The 18,254-nt window shown below is 45.7% G+C and overlaps 1 protein-coding gene and 1 pseudogene across 2 annotated transcripts in view; one reads left to right on the forward strand and one right to left on the reverse strand.

Moving 5' to 3' along the window:
• The window catches only part of LOC110505776 (neuronal PAS domain-containing protein 3), a 481,806-nt gene that overhangs the window by 329,693 nt on the left and 133,859 nt on the right, over positions 1-18,254 (forward strand). For both annotated transcript variants that reach the window (XM_036963003.2, XM_036963005.2), the window contains one exon: positions 611-700. In XM_036963003.2, the coding sequence (XP_036818898.1) occupies positions 611-700 (90 nt within the window). The remainder of the gene's footprint in view (positions 1-610; positions 701-18,254) is intronic.
• Positions 7,547-8,425, reverse strand: LOC149972133 (E3 SUMO-protein ligase ZBED1-like; annotated as a pseudogene).

Below are 18,254 nucleotides of genomic sequence, written 5' to 3' on the forward strand. Positions count from 1 at the left end.
GCTGGCTCAGAACAGAGTGTCTAGGTTCCTGTCGTGAACCAATAGCAGGGCCGTCATTAGACATTGAACCGGCATACTGGAGTATACAACATTCAGGAAGTAAAAACACACATTACATGGATTTTGACTGGATGAAGACTATCCAGGAAGAGAATACACACACATTACATGGGCTTGGTGTGGAATGGATCAATATACTGAATAGACCCTACCAGCATCCTGGCATTTTAGTAGACTTTGCAGGGGGAGAACACACATCATATGGATATGGACTGGAATGGACTACTATCATGATGATATGTTTGAAGTGCTGTACGTTTTATTATCTTTGTTTGTGCCAACTTGGGTTTGCTTACTGTTGTTTTCCTGCTTTCACACACTGTTCATTTCTACTGTCATCATGAGAGCTAATACCTTCCACATGAGGAGGTGTAATTTTGATTTGCAGACAGACAGGCAGACAGACAGACAGGCAGGCAGGCAGACAGACAGACAACACTCAGAGGGTTCCCTCTACATGCTTTGTACCAGTACACCAGTATACACCTCATCTAACACAATCTCTCTCTCTCTTTCCCTCTCTGTCTCTCTCTTTCTCTCTCACCCACAGTCCCTGGATGGATTTGTATTTACACTAAACAAGGAGGCAAGGTTTTTGTACATCTCTGAGACGGTGTCTATATACCTGGGTCTTTCACAGGTGAGTGCAACAACCGTCAATGCCTTGTTGCTACTACTGCACTTTTTCCCTCTGTTTCTTTTGTTTATCAGTGGCCGCTAGAAGACAATTCAGACATATTATAGCTAATTTAACATCTCATCAGCTTGTTCGCCCTGTAGTTAATTTGCAGCCATCAATGCTGCATATTTTATCAGAAGGTGCTTTTCATCTCAGTGGTATGTTAACAGGTCCTCGTCTGCTATTGGCCGGTTCAAGTACATGTCAATAAACAGACTGAGCCGTCTCAGAGGTCAAACGTCAGGGGGAGTGACCTTGAAGATTCTAAATGTTTCCAAACACCATAGCTTTGTCCCAGACAGACTAGAGAGCAAACACACACACACACACAGGTCTATAGAATAATGACTAGAGACCATACAGAGCCTATCTCCCAAATTATATTTCTAGGTATAGACTTGACCATTATATAACCAATAGATGTGGCCAAATGATTTACATGCCCTGTACGTAGGTACTGGTGAGCCTGCTTTCTGTCCAGGGCTCTATTTTAGGAGACTAGTGCATTATATCTAGGTGTCTAGGTATATTTAATATATGCCATTTATATAATATATTCTATTTACATTATATATGCCATTTATATTATATAATATACAGTATGCCATTTAGCATGCACTTTTATCCAAAGTGACTTACAGTAATGCGTGCATGAATTTTGCATCTGGGTGGCCCCATGAATCAAACCCACAACCCTGGCGGTGCAAGCGCCACGCACTACCAACTGAGCCACATACTATTTCCCTCACAGTGAAAAATGTATAACAATAATGAACCATTATATAGCCAATAGATGTAGCCAAATAGTAGAGTGGTCAGCGTGTGTGTGTTTGTATTACAGGACTCATAATGAAGTATTCTGTAATAACATTATGATGTAGAAATCTCTGAGAGAATGCATAGACAATGTTACGCTAAATTAGATATTACACGACAATATAAAGGACCAAAAAGGCAATCAGTTTACCAAATTAAAAATAGGAAAAGTGTATAGGTTCTAGCCACATCTATCTACAGATGAATTCAAGTAAAGATGTATTAATGATTTCTATCAAATAATTGATTAATTGTCAAGTAGGTCCCCCAAGCTTTGGGCTACGTGACATAGTAGCTATCTTGTTCATAGTTTTATCAGCAGTTAGAGAGAGTGGTGTGTGTGTGTGTGTGTGTGTGTCTGTGTCTGTGTGTCTGTGTGTGTGTGTGTGTGTGTGTGCATGTGCATGTGCGTGTGCATATGTGTTTGTGTGTGCGTGTGTGAGACACAGTTCTGCGATTTTTGCCTTGTATGAGTCAGTTGTATAATCTAACATGTGTACACACTAACCCTCCATGATCTTAATTGCTGTTTTACTTTTTAGCCACTTAATCTGTCTGCCAAGCCACTTCTTTTTAACATCTTTGCTAATTATTTTCTACATGAATTAGATCTAGGAGGGTTTTTAAGCCTTTTTCATATTGACAAGATTCTGCATTTAATGGTGCCAGGCTGACCATCTAAAGCAGATTTATGAAAAATATTCAATGTCTAGAAATGTTTTGCATATCAAACACAGTGTTAATGAAGTCATAAGTTAGGACTCGCTACGGAATTACCTGTTTGCTTCAAGATCATATAGTACAGGGAAATTAGTAAGTTATTACAGTAACACTTTTAATAGCCTTGTAGACAAAACCAATCAATGAATATGTATCTAGTGAATAAGGTCTGAAATCAAGTTCCAGCAACTCAACTTTTTCAATTGAGCTAACTGATCATTGATGATTGTAAAGTCCAGAATGCTGCGTGTGATGTGTGATACCTTAGTCTGTCTGAACTGTCTGTAAACGTATTACCATATTTTGATTTTAAAGATTGTATTGGACAGGGCTGTGCTAGTGTGAAGTGGCTCTCATAATGGCACCAGTTGTGCAGCCAGTCAGTTCAGTGAAACAGATGGTCAGAATTACCATTTTTGTTTTGCAAATGATGCATAATCCCCTGTCCCCCCCAGTTAATCGCAGGTGTCTAAGTGTATGTCTTAGTTCTGTGAATTAATGTTCTGTCTTCATGACTAATCAGTGACCATAGCTCCCCTTTTAGGAAGCAGGCGTTCTAGAATGGTCTTGGCATTATTTTGTAATAGAATGGAAAGTATCAAAACTGAATTGTACAGTGTGTTAATGCTAGAGACTAGTGGGCTATGTAAAGGATTTTTTGGACAAGGGATAATGGTTGTTATTAGACAAATTTGGTGTAATTTATACGTATCTGCCTGCTAAAACTCCACTACTGCCGCAACAATTTATCCCAGATAATGGCGGTATTTAACAGTTCTGTAACTGTGCCATTGGAATTGTTGTAGCTTGCCATGGAATTGAAAGACATACATGCCTTGCAGCAGACAGACACTGCAGTTGGGATCTAGTAGAACCTCTGGGCTCGGCTGATTCAGCATGTGTTTGTGTAGCATTTTTAGGTAGATCAGGATTGTAGAGGAATCTGTCTTTTAAAGACCCTGTTTGCATCCTAAATGGCACCCTACTCCCTATGTAGTGCACTACTTTTGACCAGGGCCCATGGGGGATGTAGGGAACAGGGTGCCATTAAGGACACTGACCCTGTTAATCCAAATACTGTCATGGAACCCCCTCTAAATTCTTGTGTTGGCAAAGTGCTGGCATGATGTGGAGATTGGCAAAGTTCTGTGGTGATGTGGACGTGTGACCATGCAGCTGTCTGTTGGGCAATTGAGATGTGAATGTTTGCTTTGTATAACAGATGGCACTCTGTGCTTAGGCTGATAGCTAGGAAAATAATAATTGCATTATTCCGGCCAACAGAATATTAGCTTTTGGAACACGGCCCATTCCATGCCGGCACCCCTGCCAGTGCATGGACAGAATATCCAAGGAAATTGATACATCTGGAATACAGCGACCATCTGACTTTTCATCTGTCTCAAAGGAATTTCTGGCTTTTGTATTTTAACCCGTTCCAAGGACTCACCCCTGCAGAAACATGTTACAACGCTCTCAAGTATTACAGGAACGACACATTGAGAGCCTGACATGTATAGCGGGACCATATGGTTGAAGCTCGCTCTCTTTCCATTGTTTATGTGCTCAGCAATGTGATTGAGTTGGCATATTTCCAATGCCTTTCTCTGTGTTAGAGGGAGGGAGGGTTAAGTCTCTCTCCCTCCTTCACGAAACAAGGCCTCCCTTTTATTGTAGAGCGACACCGGTTAGACCTCGGTGCCCTGCTCCCATTCACGTTTCACTGCAAAAGGCTTTTCCAATTGTGAAGCTGGAATTGAATGTAGGCATCTGCTTTGCTTTAAGTGACAGGGCTGTGAATGTGTGGCTGCATGCACACAGAGGGAGAGAGAGGGCCATTTGAAAGCCACCAGGAGCCTGATCCCTACACCCCTCCACCCTCTCCCTACTCTACCACTAGCCCAGATCTCCTCGCCTGCAATGGGGCTGGATGAGACTGCAGCGACCCCCTGCTTCCAGCTCCCAGAGGATGTAAGGCCAAGTGGGATGGACAGGGCATACTGATTATATCAGGATAAACATTTGCCTGAATGTCTGATCACATCTTTGTGAGCCGATCAATCCTCGTCCTCTTTTATTCCTCATTCCCTGACACACACACACACACACACACACACACACACACACAGTTTACACACACCCTTCTCATACTCCCAGTCCCTTCTCTCAGCGTTCCACAGATTACTCCGATTCTTAGCCTAATAATAGATAATACAGATTTTTTAAACTGTCACCCTGACCACAAGTATTACTACAAGTATTCACCCTGACAGCTTGAATACTTGTAGTAAGATATTCTTCAATTCTTATTGAATTTACTGTACTGTATATTTTCTCTCTGAAATATTTATGCAAAATGAGTCATTTGTTATACAGTACCAGTCAAAAGTTTGTACACACCTTTCTTTATTTGTAATATTTTCTACATTGTAGAATAATCGTGAAAACATCAAAACTATGAAATAACACAAAGAGAATCATGTAGTAACTAAAAAAGTGTTAAACAAATCAAAATAGATTTTTTCTGATTCATCAAAGTAGCCACCCTTTGCCTTGATGACAGCTTTGCACACTCTTGGCATTCTCTCAACCAGCTTCACCTGGAATGCTTTTCCAACAGTCTTGAAGGAGTTCCTACATATGCTGGGCACTTGTTGGCTGCTTGTCCTTCACTCTGCGGTCCAACTCATCCCAAACCATCTCAATTGGGTTGAGGTCGGGTGATTGTGGAGGCCAGGTCATCTGATGCAGCACTCCATCACTCTCCTTCTTGGTCAAATAGCCCTTACACAGCCTGGAGGTGTGTTGTGTCATTGTCCTGTTGAAAAACAAATGATGGTCCCACTAAGCGTTAACCAGATGAGATGGCATTTTGCTGCAGAATACTGTGGTAGCCATGCTGGTTAAGTGTGCCTTGAATTCTAAATAAATCACTGACAGTGTCACCAGTTATGCACCCCCACACCATCACACCTCCTCCTCCATGCTTCACAGTGGAAAACCACACATGCGGCGATCATCTGTTCAGCAACTCTGCGTCTCACAACGACACGGCGGTTGGAACAAAAAATCTCAAATTTGGACTCATCAGACCAAAGGACAGATTTCCACCTGTCTATAATGTCCATTGCTCGTGTTTCTTGGCCCAAGCAAATCTCTTCTTATTATTGGTGTCCTTTACTAGTGGTTTCTTTGCAGCAATTCGACCATGAAGGCCTGTTTCACACAGTCTCCACTGAACAGTTGATGTTGATGTTGAGATGTGTCTGTTACTTGAACTCTGAAGCATTTATTTGGGATGCAATTTCTGAGGCTGGTAACTCTAATGAACGTATCCTCTGCAGCAGAGGTAACTCTGGGTCTTCCTTTCCTGTGGTGGTCATCATGAGAGCCAGTTTCATCAAAGCACATGATGGTTTTTGCGACTGCACTTAAAGAAACTTTCAAAGTTCTTGAAATGTTCCGTATTGACTGACCTTCATGTCTTAAAGTAAGTATGGACTGTTGTTTTTCTTTGCTTATTTAAGCTGTTCTTGCCATAATATGGACCAAATAGGGCTATCTTCTGTATACCCCCCTACCTTCACAACACAACTGATTGGCTCAAATGCATTAAGAAGGAAAGATTTTCCACAAATACATTTTTGACAAGTCACACCTGTTAATTGAAATGCATTCCAGGTGACTACCTCATGAAGCTGGTTGAGAGAATGCCGTTTGCAAAGCTGTCATTAAGCCAAAGGGGGGCTACTTTGAAGAATCTGATTTACAAAAATATTTGGATTTGTTTAACACTTTCTTGGTTACTACATGATTCCATATGTGTTATTTCATAGTTTTGATGTCTTCACTATTATTCTACAATGTATAAAATAGTACAAATAAAGACTGTTGACTGTTAACGTATTTCCCAAATAGTGTTTTCATTTAGCTATTAATCTGCACTGTGAGGAGTTTTTGCAAGTGAAATTCAGCTGCTCTGTTCTGTAACTCCCCATAACCCAGAGCAAACACAAAATTGACCTCTGTAGTGAATCCAAAACAAATGGACACACTATTATCAATCAAATGCTGAGGGGAAGATAACGTCAAGCCTCAGTAAGCATATGGGAGGGGGATTTTCTTCCCTCTCTGTATGTTTAAATAGCCTATCAGGGCATGAATACAGAATGTTACTAAATGGGTAATAAGCATTATTTTATTTATGATGTTGTCGGTGCGACAGAGCAGAGGGAGAGGGCGGCCATTTACATGAGGACTGCTAGTGATGGCAGGGCCAGGGGAAGGTCATGTTTAATTGAGCCACCTCAGTGAACACGCTGGCCCTGAATGAAAACAAGGACAGGCCTGTCATTCCAGACAGTCCCTGTTTCTCTGTGCTATCTGCTCTACTACAGAATATCATCATCAGACTACCTCCGACTTAATGTCTAGCACAGCCATGAAACTGCCACCGTCAAAAATTACAATTTTGTTTCACTTTGGGATTCATTCAACTAGCAAAATGTTGGATTAGGATAGTTGAGATTTTGTTATCTTGATAGGGGCAATTATGTTTTGTAAGTGTTGTAAATACAGCACTATATTAGTAGTATAAAGTTACCAAAAATATAAATGAAAGGGCACCTGCACCATTTAAGCAAATCGCTACAATCCTTTGTCAAATAAATAAAATTAAAATAAACAATTATTTACAGCAAAATAAACAGCAATGTTTTAAACAAATCACTATTATAGACTAATGTTGTGATGATGGAAATGTAAACAAATCACTATTATAGACTAATGTTGTGATGATGGAAATGTAAACAAATCACTATTATAGACTAATGTTGTGATGATGGAAATGTAAACAAATCACTATTATAGACTAATGTTGTGATGATGGAAATGTAAACAAATCACTATTATAGACTAATGTTGTGATGATGGAAATGTAAAACAAATCACTATTATAGACTAATGTTGTGATGATGGAAATGTAAAACAAATCACTATTATAGACTAATGTTGTGATGATGGAAATGTAAACAAATCACTATTATAGACTAATGTTGTGATGATGGAAATGTAAAACAAATCACTATTATAGACTAATGTTGTGATGATGGAAATGTAAAACAAATAAATTAAACTATATTTTCCTGCAGAAGAAAAGACAGTGGTATAGAACAACATGGGGCGGCATGCAGGTAGGCTGCAGAAGAAAAGACAGTGGTATAGAACAACATGGGGGGGCATGCAGGTAGGCTGTAGAAGGACTAACACTTCTTAGCAGTTCTTCTCTGGCAGAAGTCGGGACCTCTCCTGGCTTATTCTGTTCCCTGCAGTCGAAAATACAATCTCGCTAGGGGTGGAGGAGGCTTGAGCACAGAGGTAGCTTGTTGCACTGTTTGTGAGAGGCAGAGTACCTCTCTTCTCCCACCACCACATCACAGGATCTTCAGCCATGGGGATGGGAGGCAGGCCTTTGTAGAGCTCCACCTCTCGATCAACACGCTCGCTGAGGGTGAGGGACAAGGTGTCCTGTTGGACCTCAACTCCCTGTCCTCCTCTGAGAACAGCTCCTCCAAGGCACTCCTTGTTTTGTACAATGGAGGGAATGTCTCCTCCGTTTCCTCTCCTCCTTCAGACTCCTCATCTTGTTGCTGTTGCTCTGTGTCTGTCTGTTCCGGTTCCTCTGAGAGCCCCAGTGTTGCTCTTGTCACATTGGCCTCAACAGTTGCCTCCCTCAGACTGACCCAGGTGGCGTCACTCACCGGCCTCCCTTTAAATCTGGGGTCCATTGCTGTGGCCTCATGCAGGAAGACTTGAATGTCCTCATCCTGTTAGCGCTTGGATATGTTCTCCCACACCTTCTCTTTGATGGTTGCCACAAATGTTGTATCTTCATGCTTCACAGTGAAGTGCTCTTCCAGTTTGTGGAGGATGGGTATGATCTGTCCACAGGTGGCATTCTTTTCACATGACACACAGTGTGGCTGTATAGAGGATTCTCATGAACTGGACAAACTCCTCAGTCTTAAGGAAGTCCTCATCATTCAGACGGTCCAGGTTGTCCTTGGTCATTGCTTTTCGCAGTCGTGGGTCCAAGGCTGCTGCTTGGATCGCTGGATACTGCTCCATGAATCTCTCTATCATTAGATAGAGTTCCAACTGGTCTTGACATCAAGGATGAGTGAGTGTTGCGGAAGGACTGAACAACAACAAAAAACCAACATACATTTAATTACCACACCCTTTATATTGAATTAAATTGTTAAATGTTGAAATTTCAAAATAATACTTTAATAGATTGAAATGGCTTCTTACCAAGGAGCTGCTGCTTTTCTTTCAAGACTGTTTTGGACATGGAGGAACTCTTGAACCACACGACCACTGCCCTGATATGGGCTGCCCATTTATCAATGGAAGTCATTTGGTAGATGTTCTACTCTGCCAGATTCAATGTATGCGCAAAGCATCTATTTTTAGGATGTGTAGCCTCTTGATGGCAACATCCGTATTGCCGGCATTATCAACAGTCACAGCTACAATCTTGCTCGGCTCTATCACAAACTCTTCCAGAATGTCTGAGATCTCCTCTGCCACTACTTTGCCAGTTTGTGATTTGTACACTGTCCTGGTGTGGGTGACCTTCTGTTTTACACTGTCCTGATGTGGGTGACCTTCTTTTGTTCACTGCCCTGGTGTGGAGGAGCTTCTGTTTTACACTGTCCTGGTGTGGAGGACCTTCTGTTTTACACTGCCCTGGTGTGGAGGACCTTCTGTTTTACACTGTCCTGGTGTGTAACACCTTCTGTTTTACACTGCCCTGGTGTGGAGGAGCTTCTGTTTTACACTGTCCTGGTGTGGATGACCTTCTGTTTTACACTGTCCCGGTGTGGATTACCTTCTGTTTTACACTGCCCTGGTGTGGAGGAGCTTCTGTTTTACACTGTCCTGGTGTGGAGGACCTTCTGTTTTACACTGTCCTGGTGTGTAACACCTTCTGTTTTACACTGCCCTGGTGTGGACGACCTTCTGTTTTACACTGTCCTGGTGTGGAGGACCTTCTGTTTTACAATGTGCTGGTGTGGAGGACCTTCTATTTTACACTGTCCTGGTGTGGACGACCTTCTGTTTTACACTGTCCTGGTGTGTAACACCTTCTGTTTTACACTGCCCTGGTGTGGAGGAGCTTCTGTTTTACACTGCCCTGGTGTGGAGGACCTTCTGATCTACACTGTCATGGTGTGGAGGACCTTCTGTTTTACACTGCCCTGGTGTGGAGGACCTTCTGTTTTACACTGTGCTGGTGTGGAGGAGTTTCTGTTTTACACTGCCCTGGTGTGGAGGACCATCTGTTTTACACTGCCCTGGTGTGGAGGAGTTTCTGTTTTACACTGCCCTGGTGTGGAGGACCTTCTGTTGTACACTGTCCTGGTGTGGACGACCTTCTGTTTTACACTGTCCTGGTGTGTAACACCTTCTGTTTTACACTGCCCTGGTGTGGACGACCTTCTGTTTTACACTGTCCTGGTGTGGAGGACCTTCTATTTTACACTGTCCTGGTGTGGACGACCTTCTGTTTTACACTGTCCTGGTGTGTAACACCTTCTGTTTTACACTGTCCTGGTGTGGAGGACCTTCTGATCTAAACTGTCATGGTTTGTGTAGTGCACTGTAACCATGAGATAGTGGTCCTGACAGAGGCTGGTCCACCCGTCTGATGTGATGGCCAGCTTTGGCTCATCCTTCAGCTCAGTGATCACATTGGCCTTTTCTTCACCATACCAGGTAGGAATGAATGCGTCACTGAGGTAACTCCTGGAGGGAGGGGTATATTTGGGGTTGAGTGCCTTGCTCATCTCCCTTACAATAAAAAAAGATTGTTTTCATGTGTTGAATTTTCATGATTTAGTTATTGTGTTGTTGTGTATTTTATTGTGGAGTGATGGGACTAACATACAACCCTTTTTTATCCTAAACATGAATACAACTCAGTATATAATGACAGACTGTTACCTAAAGCCCTTGGACTCCACTGTTGCAAAGGGGTGTAGACCTTTCACTATGAACTTGGTCACGGCTAGATGTCACTCATTCACCCTCTCCTCAGTCATCCTCCCACTAGCTGCCAGCGGGAAGGGTCTTTGGGCTGGTCTTTGGCTTGGACTAGCAGTATTAGAGGGAGGAGTGGGTTGGTTCATTGTAGCCGCAACTTTAACAAAAAAGTAGCAAAATCTTTAAATGGTGATTGAATTTCTGAACGCACCCATAGTTAAACAATCAGCTGGCTAATTGTTCCTTTTGATCAGGAACCCATGTTCTCATAATCTAGTTAACTCCATGTGTGGGCTCTAGGCTGCTAGCATACATACCTAATGTAGAGCAGGGTGTTGTGTGTGCTGTAGCATCAGAGACATCTCTTCTGGATTGGGAATAGTCAAAATGCATCATAGACGAATGTCTTAATCTTACTGCAAATTAGAAACGGTCAGTGAGATAAAATGTGCAAGATAATGTTTATGTAGCAATAATAAATAGGAAATGTATTTTCTTAATTTCTCCAGTACTGAAGTCAGAACCGATAATGTCAGAGCTTATCGATACTACGGTCTTACATAATTTAGCCCCGGGCCCGTTTAATACCAGGTGTCGGTACCCATCCCTAGACATGATTCAGTGTTCTCGCCCAGAAACAGAAAACAATTTACAACATTGCAATTGATAAATGCTCACAGCCAAACACTACAAGGGCACTTTGAAAAGCAAATAGCGACCATGTGAAGAATTTAAAACATTTTCCACACCTGAAAATGACTGCTTTTGACTGTGCTCTATCCAAGTGGTTGACAGAGATAATCTGGCCAATCCCAGGGGTGACCTTATCGTGCATGGCAGGGTCAGCTCTGTCTGCGCCTGTATTTGTGCATTCCTCTCTCTCCATCTTGATATTGAGCAAAGAAGCAGAGAGAGAAAGGTGTGTGTGTGTGTGTGTGTGTGTGTGCGCGCTCGTGCACACGCATGTATTTGTGTTTGTGTAAAAGAGGGAGGGGATTGGCAAGAATCTGAAAGTCAACAAGGTTTCATTTGTAATTGGATGAATCCCAAAAAAATCCTGCAGATGTATGCACAATGGATTGTTCTGCCCTTGTCAATTGTGTAGTCATAAATTGGGTATACAGTATATCCACTCAACATCTGACAAGAGTTAGCAGACAGGCGCTTCTGGACAGGTAAACAGGGCGACTTTTGTTGGGTTTTGGAGATTTTGGTGGTTTGATGGTGGAGTTTCAAGGTCAAACAGAGATGTGTTTTTTTCCTGCTTATCATCCACTATACTTGACTGATTCCATCCTGTCCATGTTGTTCCATTTCTTTTTAGATTTTGGTATAACCCCACTTGTGAGGTATTGCTTTGTCAATGGTGCTGTAACACAGTGAATAAAACATGATGGGGCTGTGGATCTATTCATCACATAGGTTAGTCATCCACTATCCAGGAGCCAGGCAGCCAGGCCACAGCAGCATCAGTCTAGACATGGGATTTAAAGCACCTGTCAGTGAAATGTATGAGCTGGCCCTAAACATTCTCTAGCACTTCCCTGCATTTGAGCTAGAGCCAACTAGGGCTGCTTTACAAATGGAGGCTCCAACCCCAGCCTCAGACTCAGCGCCCCGCCGTAGCCCCAACACCAGCCCCTAACCCTAACCCCAACCCCATTCCAACACCAACCCCAGCTCCATCCCTAGCCCTACCCCAACCCTAGCCCCAACACCAACCCTAGCCCCAACTCAGGCCCCAACCCCAGCTCCAACACCAACCCCAGCTCCAGCCCTAGCCCAACCCTAGCCCCAGCCCTAGGCCAACCCTAGCCCCAACCCCAGCTTCATCCCTAGCCCCAACACAAATGTCAGCTCTCAGCCCTAGTCTCAACCCCAGCATCAGGCCTAGCCCTAGCCCCAACACCAGCCCCAACACCATCCCCAGCCCTAGCCCCAACCCCAGCCCTAGCCCCAACACCAGCCCCAGCCCTAGCCCCAACTCCAGCCCCAACCCCAGCCCCATCACCAACCCCAGCTCCAACCCTAGGCCAACCCCAGCCCTAGCCCCAGCCCCAACCCCAGCCCTAACCCCAGCCCCATCCCTAGCACCAACACAAATGTCAGCTCCCAGCCCAACCCCAGCATCAGCCCTAGCCCCAATCCCAGCCCTAGCCCCAGCACCAGCCCTAGCACCAACACAAATGTCAGCTCCCAGCCCAACACCAACCCCAGCCCTAGCCCCAATCCCAGCCCTAGCCCCAGCACCAGCCCTAGCCCCAACTCCGGCCCCAGACCCAACTCAGACCCCAGCTCCAGCCCAGCCCAGCCCAACCCTAGCCCCAGCCCTAGGCCAACCCTAGCCCCAACCCCAGCCCCAACAACAACCCCAGCTCCATCCCTAGCCCCAACACAAATGTCAGCTCCCAGCCCTAGTCTCAACCCCAGCATCAGCCCTAGCCCCAACACTAGCCCCAACACCATCCCCAGCCCTAGCCCCAACACCAGCCCCATCACCAACCCCAGCTCCAGCCCTAGCCCAACCCCAGCCCCAGCCCTAGGCCAACCCCATCCCTAGCCCCAACACCAGCCCTATCCACAACACCAGCCCTAGCCCCAACTCCGGCCCCAGACCCAACTCCGGCCCCAACCCCAACACCAACCCCAGCCCCAGCCCTAGGCCAACCCCAGCCCTAGCCCCAACCCCAAAACCAACCCCAGCCATATCCCTAGCCCCATCCCTAGCCCCAACACAAATGTCAGCTCCCAGCCCTAGTCTCAACCGCAGCATCAGCCCTAGCCCCTACACCAGCCCCAGCCCCATCCCTAGCCCCAACACAAATGTCAGTCCCCAGCCCTAGCCCCAACACCAGCCCCAACACCAACCCCAGTCCCACCCCTAGCCCCAGCCCCAGTCCTAGCCCAAGCCCTAGCCCCAATCCCAACCTCAGACCTAGCCCCAACACCAGCCCTAGCGCCAGCCCTAGTCCCAACCCTAGCCCCAATCCCTAGCCCCAACACCAGCCCCAACACCAGCCCCAACCCCTATACCCAACACCTAGCCCCAACACCAGCCACAACCCCTAGCCCCAACACCAGCCCCAGCCCCTAGCCACAACACCTAGCCCCAACACCAGCCCCAGCCCCTAGCCACAACACCTAGCCCCAACACCAGCCCCAACCCCTAGCCCCAACACCGCCCCAACACCATCCCCAACACCAGCCCCAACCCCTAGCTCCAACCCCTAGCCCCTAACCCGTCCCCAACCCCAGCCCCAGACCTACCCCAGCCCTAGCCCCAACCCAAGCCCCAGACCTAGCCCCCATACCAGCCCCAACCCCAGACCTAGCCCCAACCCCTAGCCCCAGACCAGCCCCAACACCAGCCCCAACCCCTAGCCCCAACCCCTAGCCACAATCCCATTCCCAACCCCAGACCTAGCCCCCACACCAGCCCCAACCCCAGACCTAGCCCCCACACCAGCCCCACCCCAGCCCTAGCCCCAACCTAAGCCCCAGACCTAGCCCCCACACCAGCCCCAAACCCAGACCTAGCCCCCACACCAGCCCCACCCCCACCCCAGCCCTAGCCCCAACCTAAGCCCCAGACCTAGCCCCCACACCAGCCCCAACCCCAGCCACAGACCTACCCCAGCACCATCCCTAGCCCCAACCGCCTCCCCAGCCCCAGACCTATCCCCCACACCAGCCCCAACCCCAGCGCCAGACCTACCCCGGCGCCAGCCCTAGCCCCAACACCAGCTCTAGCCCCAACCGCATCCCCAGCCCCAACCCCAGTGCCAGACCTACCCCAGCCCTAGCCCCAACACCATCCCTAGCCCCAGCCCTAGCCCCAACACCAGCTCTACCCACAACACCAGCCCCAGCCCTAGCCACAACACCAGCCCCAGCCCTAGCCCCAACACCAGCCCCAGCCCTAGCCCCAACACCAGCTCTAGCCACAACACCAGCCCCAGCCCTAGCCACAACACCAGCCCCAGCCCTAGCCACAACACCAGCCCCAGCCCTAGCCCCAACACCAGCTCTAGCCCCAACACCAGCCCCAGCCCTAGCCCCAGCCCCAGCCCTAGCCCCAACACCAGCCCCAGCCCTAGCCACAACACCAGCCCCAGCCCTAGCCCCAACACCAGCCCTAGCCCCAACACCATCCCTAGCCCTCCAGTGAGTCCCTCCCAGCAGAGGCCCTCTATCTAGCCTATCATCTCCAAACTGCTCTTTTGATAAACCACAATGCACAGATTTATTTCCATCTCCAGACTGATAGGGTCGCTCTCATTTCATTTCACATCTCCTTTCCAATCCTTATTAATGTTTGAAGGCGGATGGATCTCCCTGATAGCATCTCCAGTGTACTGACTGACAATAGCTCGCTCCTTGTCGCATGGTCTTTTTACATCTGGATTGAGAGCTGGGTGAGCATCAGGATTGGGAATATAACTGTCTTTGAATTGGAATTTGAAGAGTATTTGGGAGTATTAACTGTAAAATGGCTTCAATTGGCTTTCTCTTTGGAGGAGATTATTTTGATTAGCTAATTAACATTGGTGCCCAAATGTTGTTTTCAAAGCGAATGAAGATTGCTATACCACAATATGTTCAGTTTAAATGCCTCTATTGAACTGACACGACACCTGCCAGTTCTGTGTGACATTGTGGTGGAATATACTGTAGTGTCACCTGATGACGATGTTTGAAGCCAATTTACAAAATGTAACAAAAATAGATGTGTTCACTAGTTTGGTTAATTTTAAAGGCATAGATAGTCTGCAAAGTCTAATTGTATGGTAAAATATGAAGAGTCTGGTGCACTGACGGACCCATCCCACTCTTCTCCTTTCTAATCAACCATAAGACATTTCTGCTATCAGGATGTGTTGTGCGATTTCTAGTTTTGTTGTTGTTGCAGGATTCACTATCGACCGTGCTTTCAGTCTCGTCATAAACCCACCTGGCACTCATTGGAAATTTCTAAAGTTGGATTTACAACGGCATTCTAATTTTAAAATAGTATGTCGGACATATAAAGAGATCAGAACGCCACTAGAGCTGAAAATGTCTGCCTTTTTATTGGAGACCCAGTGGAGGGGAGCGGGCGGACGAGCGCCCACTTTTACAATGGGAGTGGAGTGGGGTGCGTGGTGGCGGCGGTGTGGGGTTCTGCCAGCACAGGGAACAGATGAATGAGGGAGCTGCTGCTAAGAGGGCTAGTATTTCACCCCACTGTCAGGCCCTGGGAGGGGAGTGTGGTGATGGAGCTCAGGGTGGAGAGGCGACACCAGTTAATGCCAAGCACCTCTCTTCTGCTATCCTCAGCCTGAGGACTAGCTATTGACCACCAGGCTGGCATCTGGCACAGCAGAGGAGAGGTAGAGAGGATAGAGAGATTATGATGAAATTACCACGTGTGATCATTTGAGCTTTTTGAACTATTGGTTGGAATTACAATGGAAGGTGAGAATTTGCACAACCGTGTGTTAATATCATGATTAATGATGATGTTGTTAGATTGGAGTGAAAGGAACTGTCTCAGTGATATTCATGAGTACTCAGTACTCATACTACAGTATGATGAACTGTGTGATACACACTGCAGTGAAATTATACTGATCACATGATCAGTTCTTTCATTTTCACCAAACAAGAAATCATTTCTACTTGACAAATAAGATCAGTGAAATTCTCTTTTAAAGATTACACTTTTTTGTTGCTGCATCATTAAACAGAAACCGTTAGCCCAGCATGATCTGTGTATTTCTTTGGGGGTTCACCCATGCCCTACACTCAGTAATAACCTTTTACCAGAAACAGATGTGACACCATAATGTGACATTTCCACCCAGGTGCAGCGAAAGAAAGGAAGAGATAAAATGCAGGCTTGTAATCGCCCCATATATTAGGCTCTGGGAAGCCATCATATAAGGATATAACAAGCTGTAATGAGGAGGAGGAACTTTCCCTGTGAAGAATAGATGAGTCCTGACCCTCTCAGAGCCAGAGCAAAGCCACAAGTTCTCCATGTAAGAGACCCCCATTCCAATTTCTCACATTGGAGAATAAAAGCATCCCCGAGCTTGAGGTGAGGTGGAAGAGGAAGGAGGGAGGGCGAGAGAGGGGGAGTAGGGAAGATGGAAGGTAGGGAGGGGGGAATACTATGGTGCCTGACATGGATCTAAACTGTCCAATCTCACAAAAGGCCAAAGTTTGAACCTTACAATATTGAGATCAGGATCATTGTTTGCATACAAACCACCATTTAATAGGAAATCATTTTAAAAAGCTTGGTGTCTTTTCGTGCTTGCTAGATCTGATTATAATTTGTATAATTACAGCGTCAATGGGAACACAACGACCAAACACTGAGACTTCATATATTGTTAATGACCTGGAGAGTTAGACTTACCCCATTTACCACTGAACTCTGTCAGGGGAATCAGTCTAAGAATCATCTGAGAAACTCAGATTGTCTCAATGATCTCTCAACCTGCCACAGCCAACAGACAATATGTGTACACAGCACATTTAGTTTATGCTCCGTGACAGATATGACAACAATTATCTGGAATTATTTACATGAGCTTTACAAATGAGGGCTAATTATTGTGTCTTAATGACGCTTCTAAGTGCAGCTACCTCTGTAACCTTGACTATACAGAGATAACCGAAGGGATTTAGTTAAATGTCACCGCCACTTTGTGCAAGAGGATGATAACTTCATCTATCCATTATCGTGGCAAACACCTGCAATGTAGCACAAGAGACCGTTGGGACTAGGTGAAAGATAATTACTAATTAATCAATGGAGAGGGAGGGAGGGAGGGAGGGAGGGAGGGAGGGAGGGAGGGAGGGAGGGAGGGAGGGATATTAATCCAGGTCTATTCATCAGGCTGAATGCAGGTGAATGAACAGACGTTCAAGCTACATAATTTACCTCACAACACTCCTCCTTATATGTACTCCATGTACATATAAGGAGAGGTTTGAAGCAAAGTAAAAAATACTATCAGATGAGAGTAGACTAGAGTGTGAATATTATCAGGTTGGAGATTATTGCGCGTGAATGCATTTCTGCAGATTGGATTCACTTTAAACCCCTTGTAAGATGATTCTAATGGTGCATTACCCTTATAGCCATACCAACCACCCAACAGCACCATATCACATCTAGTTTTTATTTCATTTTTACTTTTCCCATCACAACACCCCTGGACCGGGAGCACCCATCAAGACAACAATTTAAGGTGAAAACCGATGTCCCTCAAAGCGTAATGAGGGATTGCCGTCAAGTCCATGTACATTTTTAGTCCTAACCCCTCTGAGACAGCCGAGCCGCGGTATGATGCATGTTGGCAAAATCCCCAGATGGAAGAGGAGAAAAAAGGTGATGAAAGGCTCTATCTAGAAAATGGAGTGAGGGGAGCAGGGTAAAAACACTCCTCACTCCTCGAAGGACATCTCATTCCATCCTCCATAATGCTGGATAAAGACATGGAATCACATCCACTATGGCAAAGTGGTAATGGTGTAGCAGCACTTAAATCCCCTCATTTAAGTGCAAATAGGTTTCCTTTTGGAAGGCCTAAACAGCTGGCTCTGCTATGTCGCTCTAACGCCATGTGACCACTGCTGGGGTTTGTAGAACAGAAGAGAGGAGAATTCTCCCAGCGTTTAGCCACCACAGCAGACATCGTGCTGATAGGAGATTACTATGATGAATGAGTGTTCTAGCCACATTAGGTTATTCACCATATGCAGCACTCCGAAAGAAATAGATAGATGTTAGCATCAACTAGTGAATCATTAGATGGAAATCTGTCATCTGATGCTAACCTGTTGGGTAGCACTTCCAATGAGGAGCGTTTTTAAAATGCATTACGCACTGCTTATAAGCCGTTATAAATGGTGTTTATAAGGCATTATGAAAAGGGTATTC

Source organism: Oncorhynchus mykiss, chromosome 25 (genome assembly GCF_057628025.1).
Source record: "Oncorhynchus mykiss isolate SJ-2025 chromosome 25, ASM5762802v1, whole genome shotgun sequence".
Classification (NCBI taxonomy): Eukaryota; Metazoa; Chordata; class Actinopteri; order Salmoniformes; family Salmonidae; genus Oncorhynchus; species Oncorhynchus mykiss.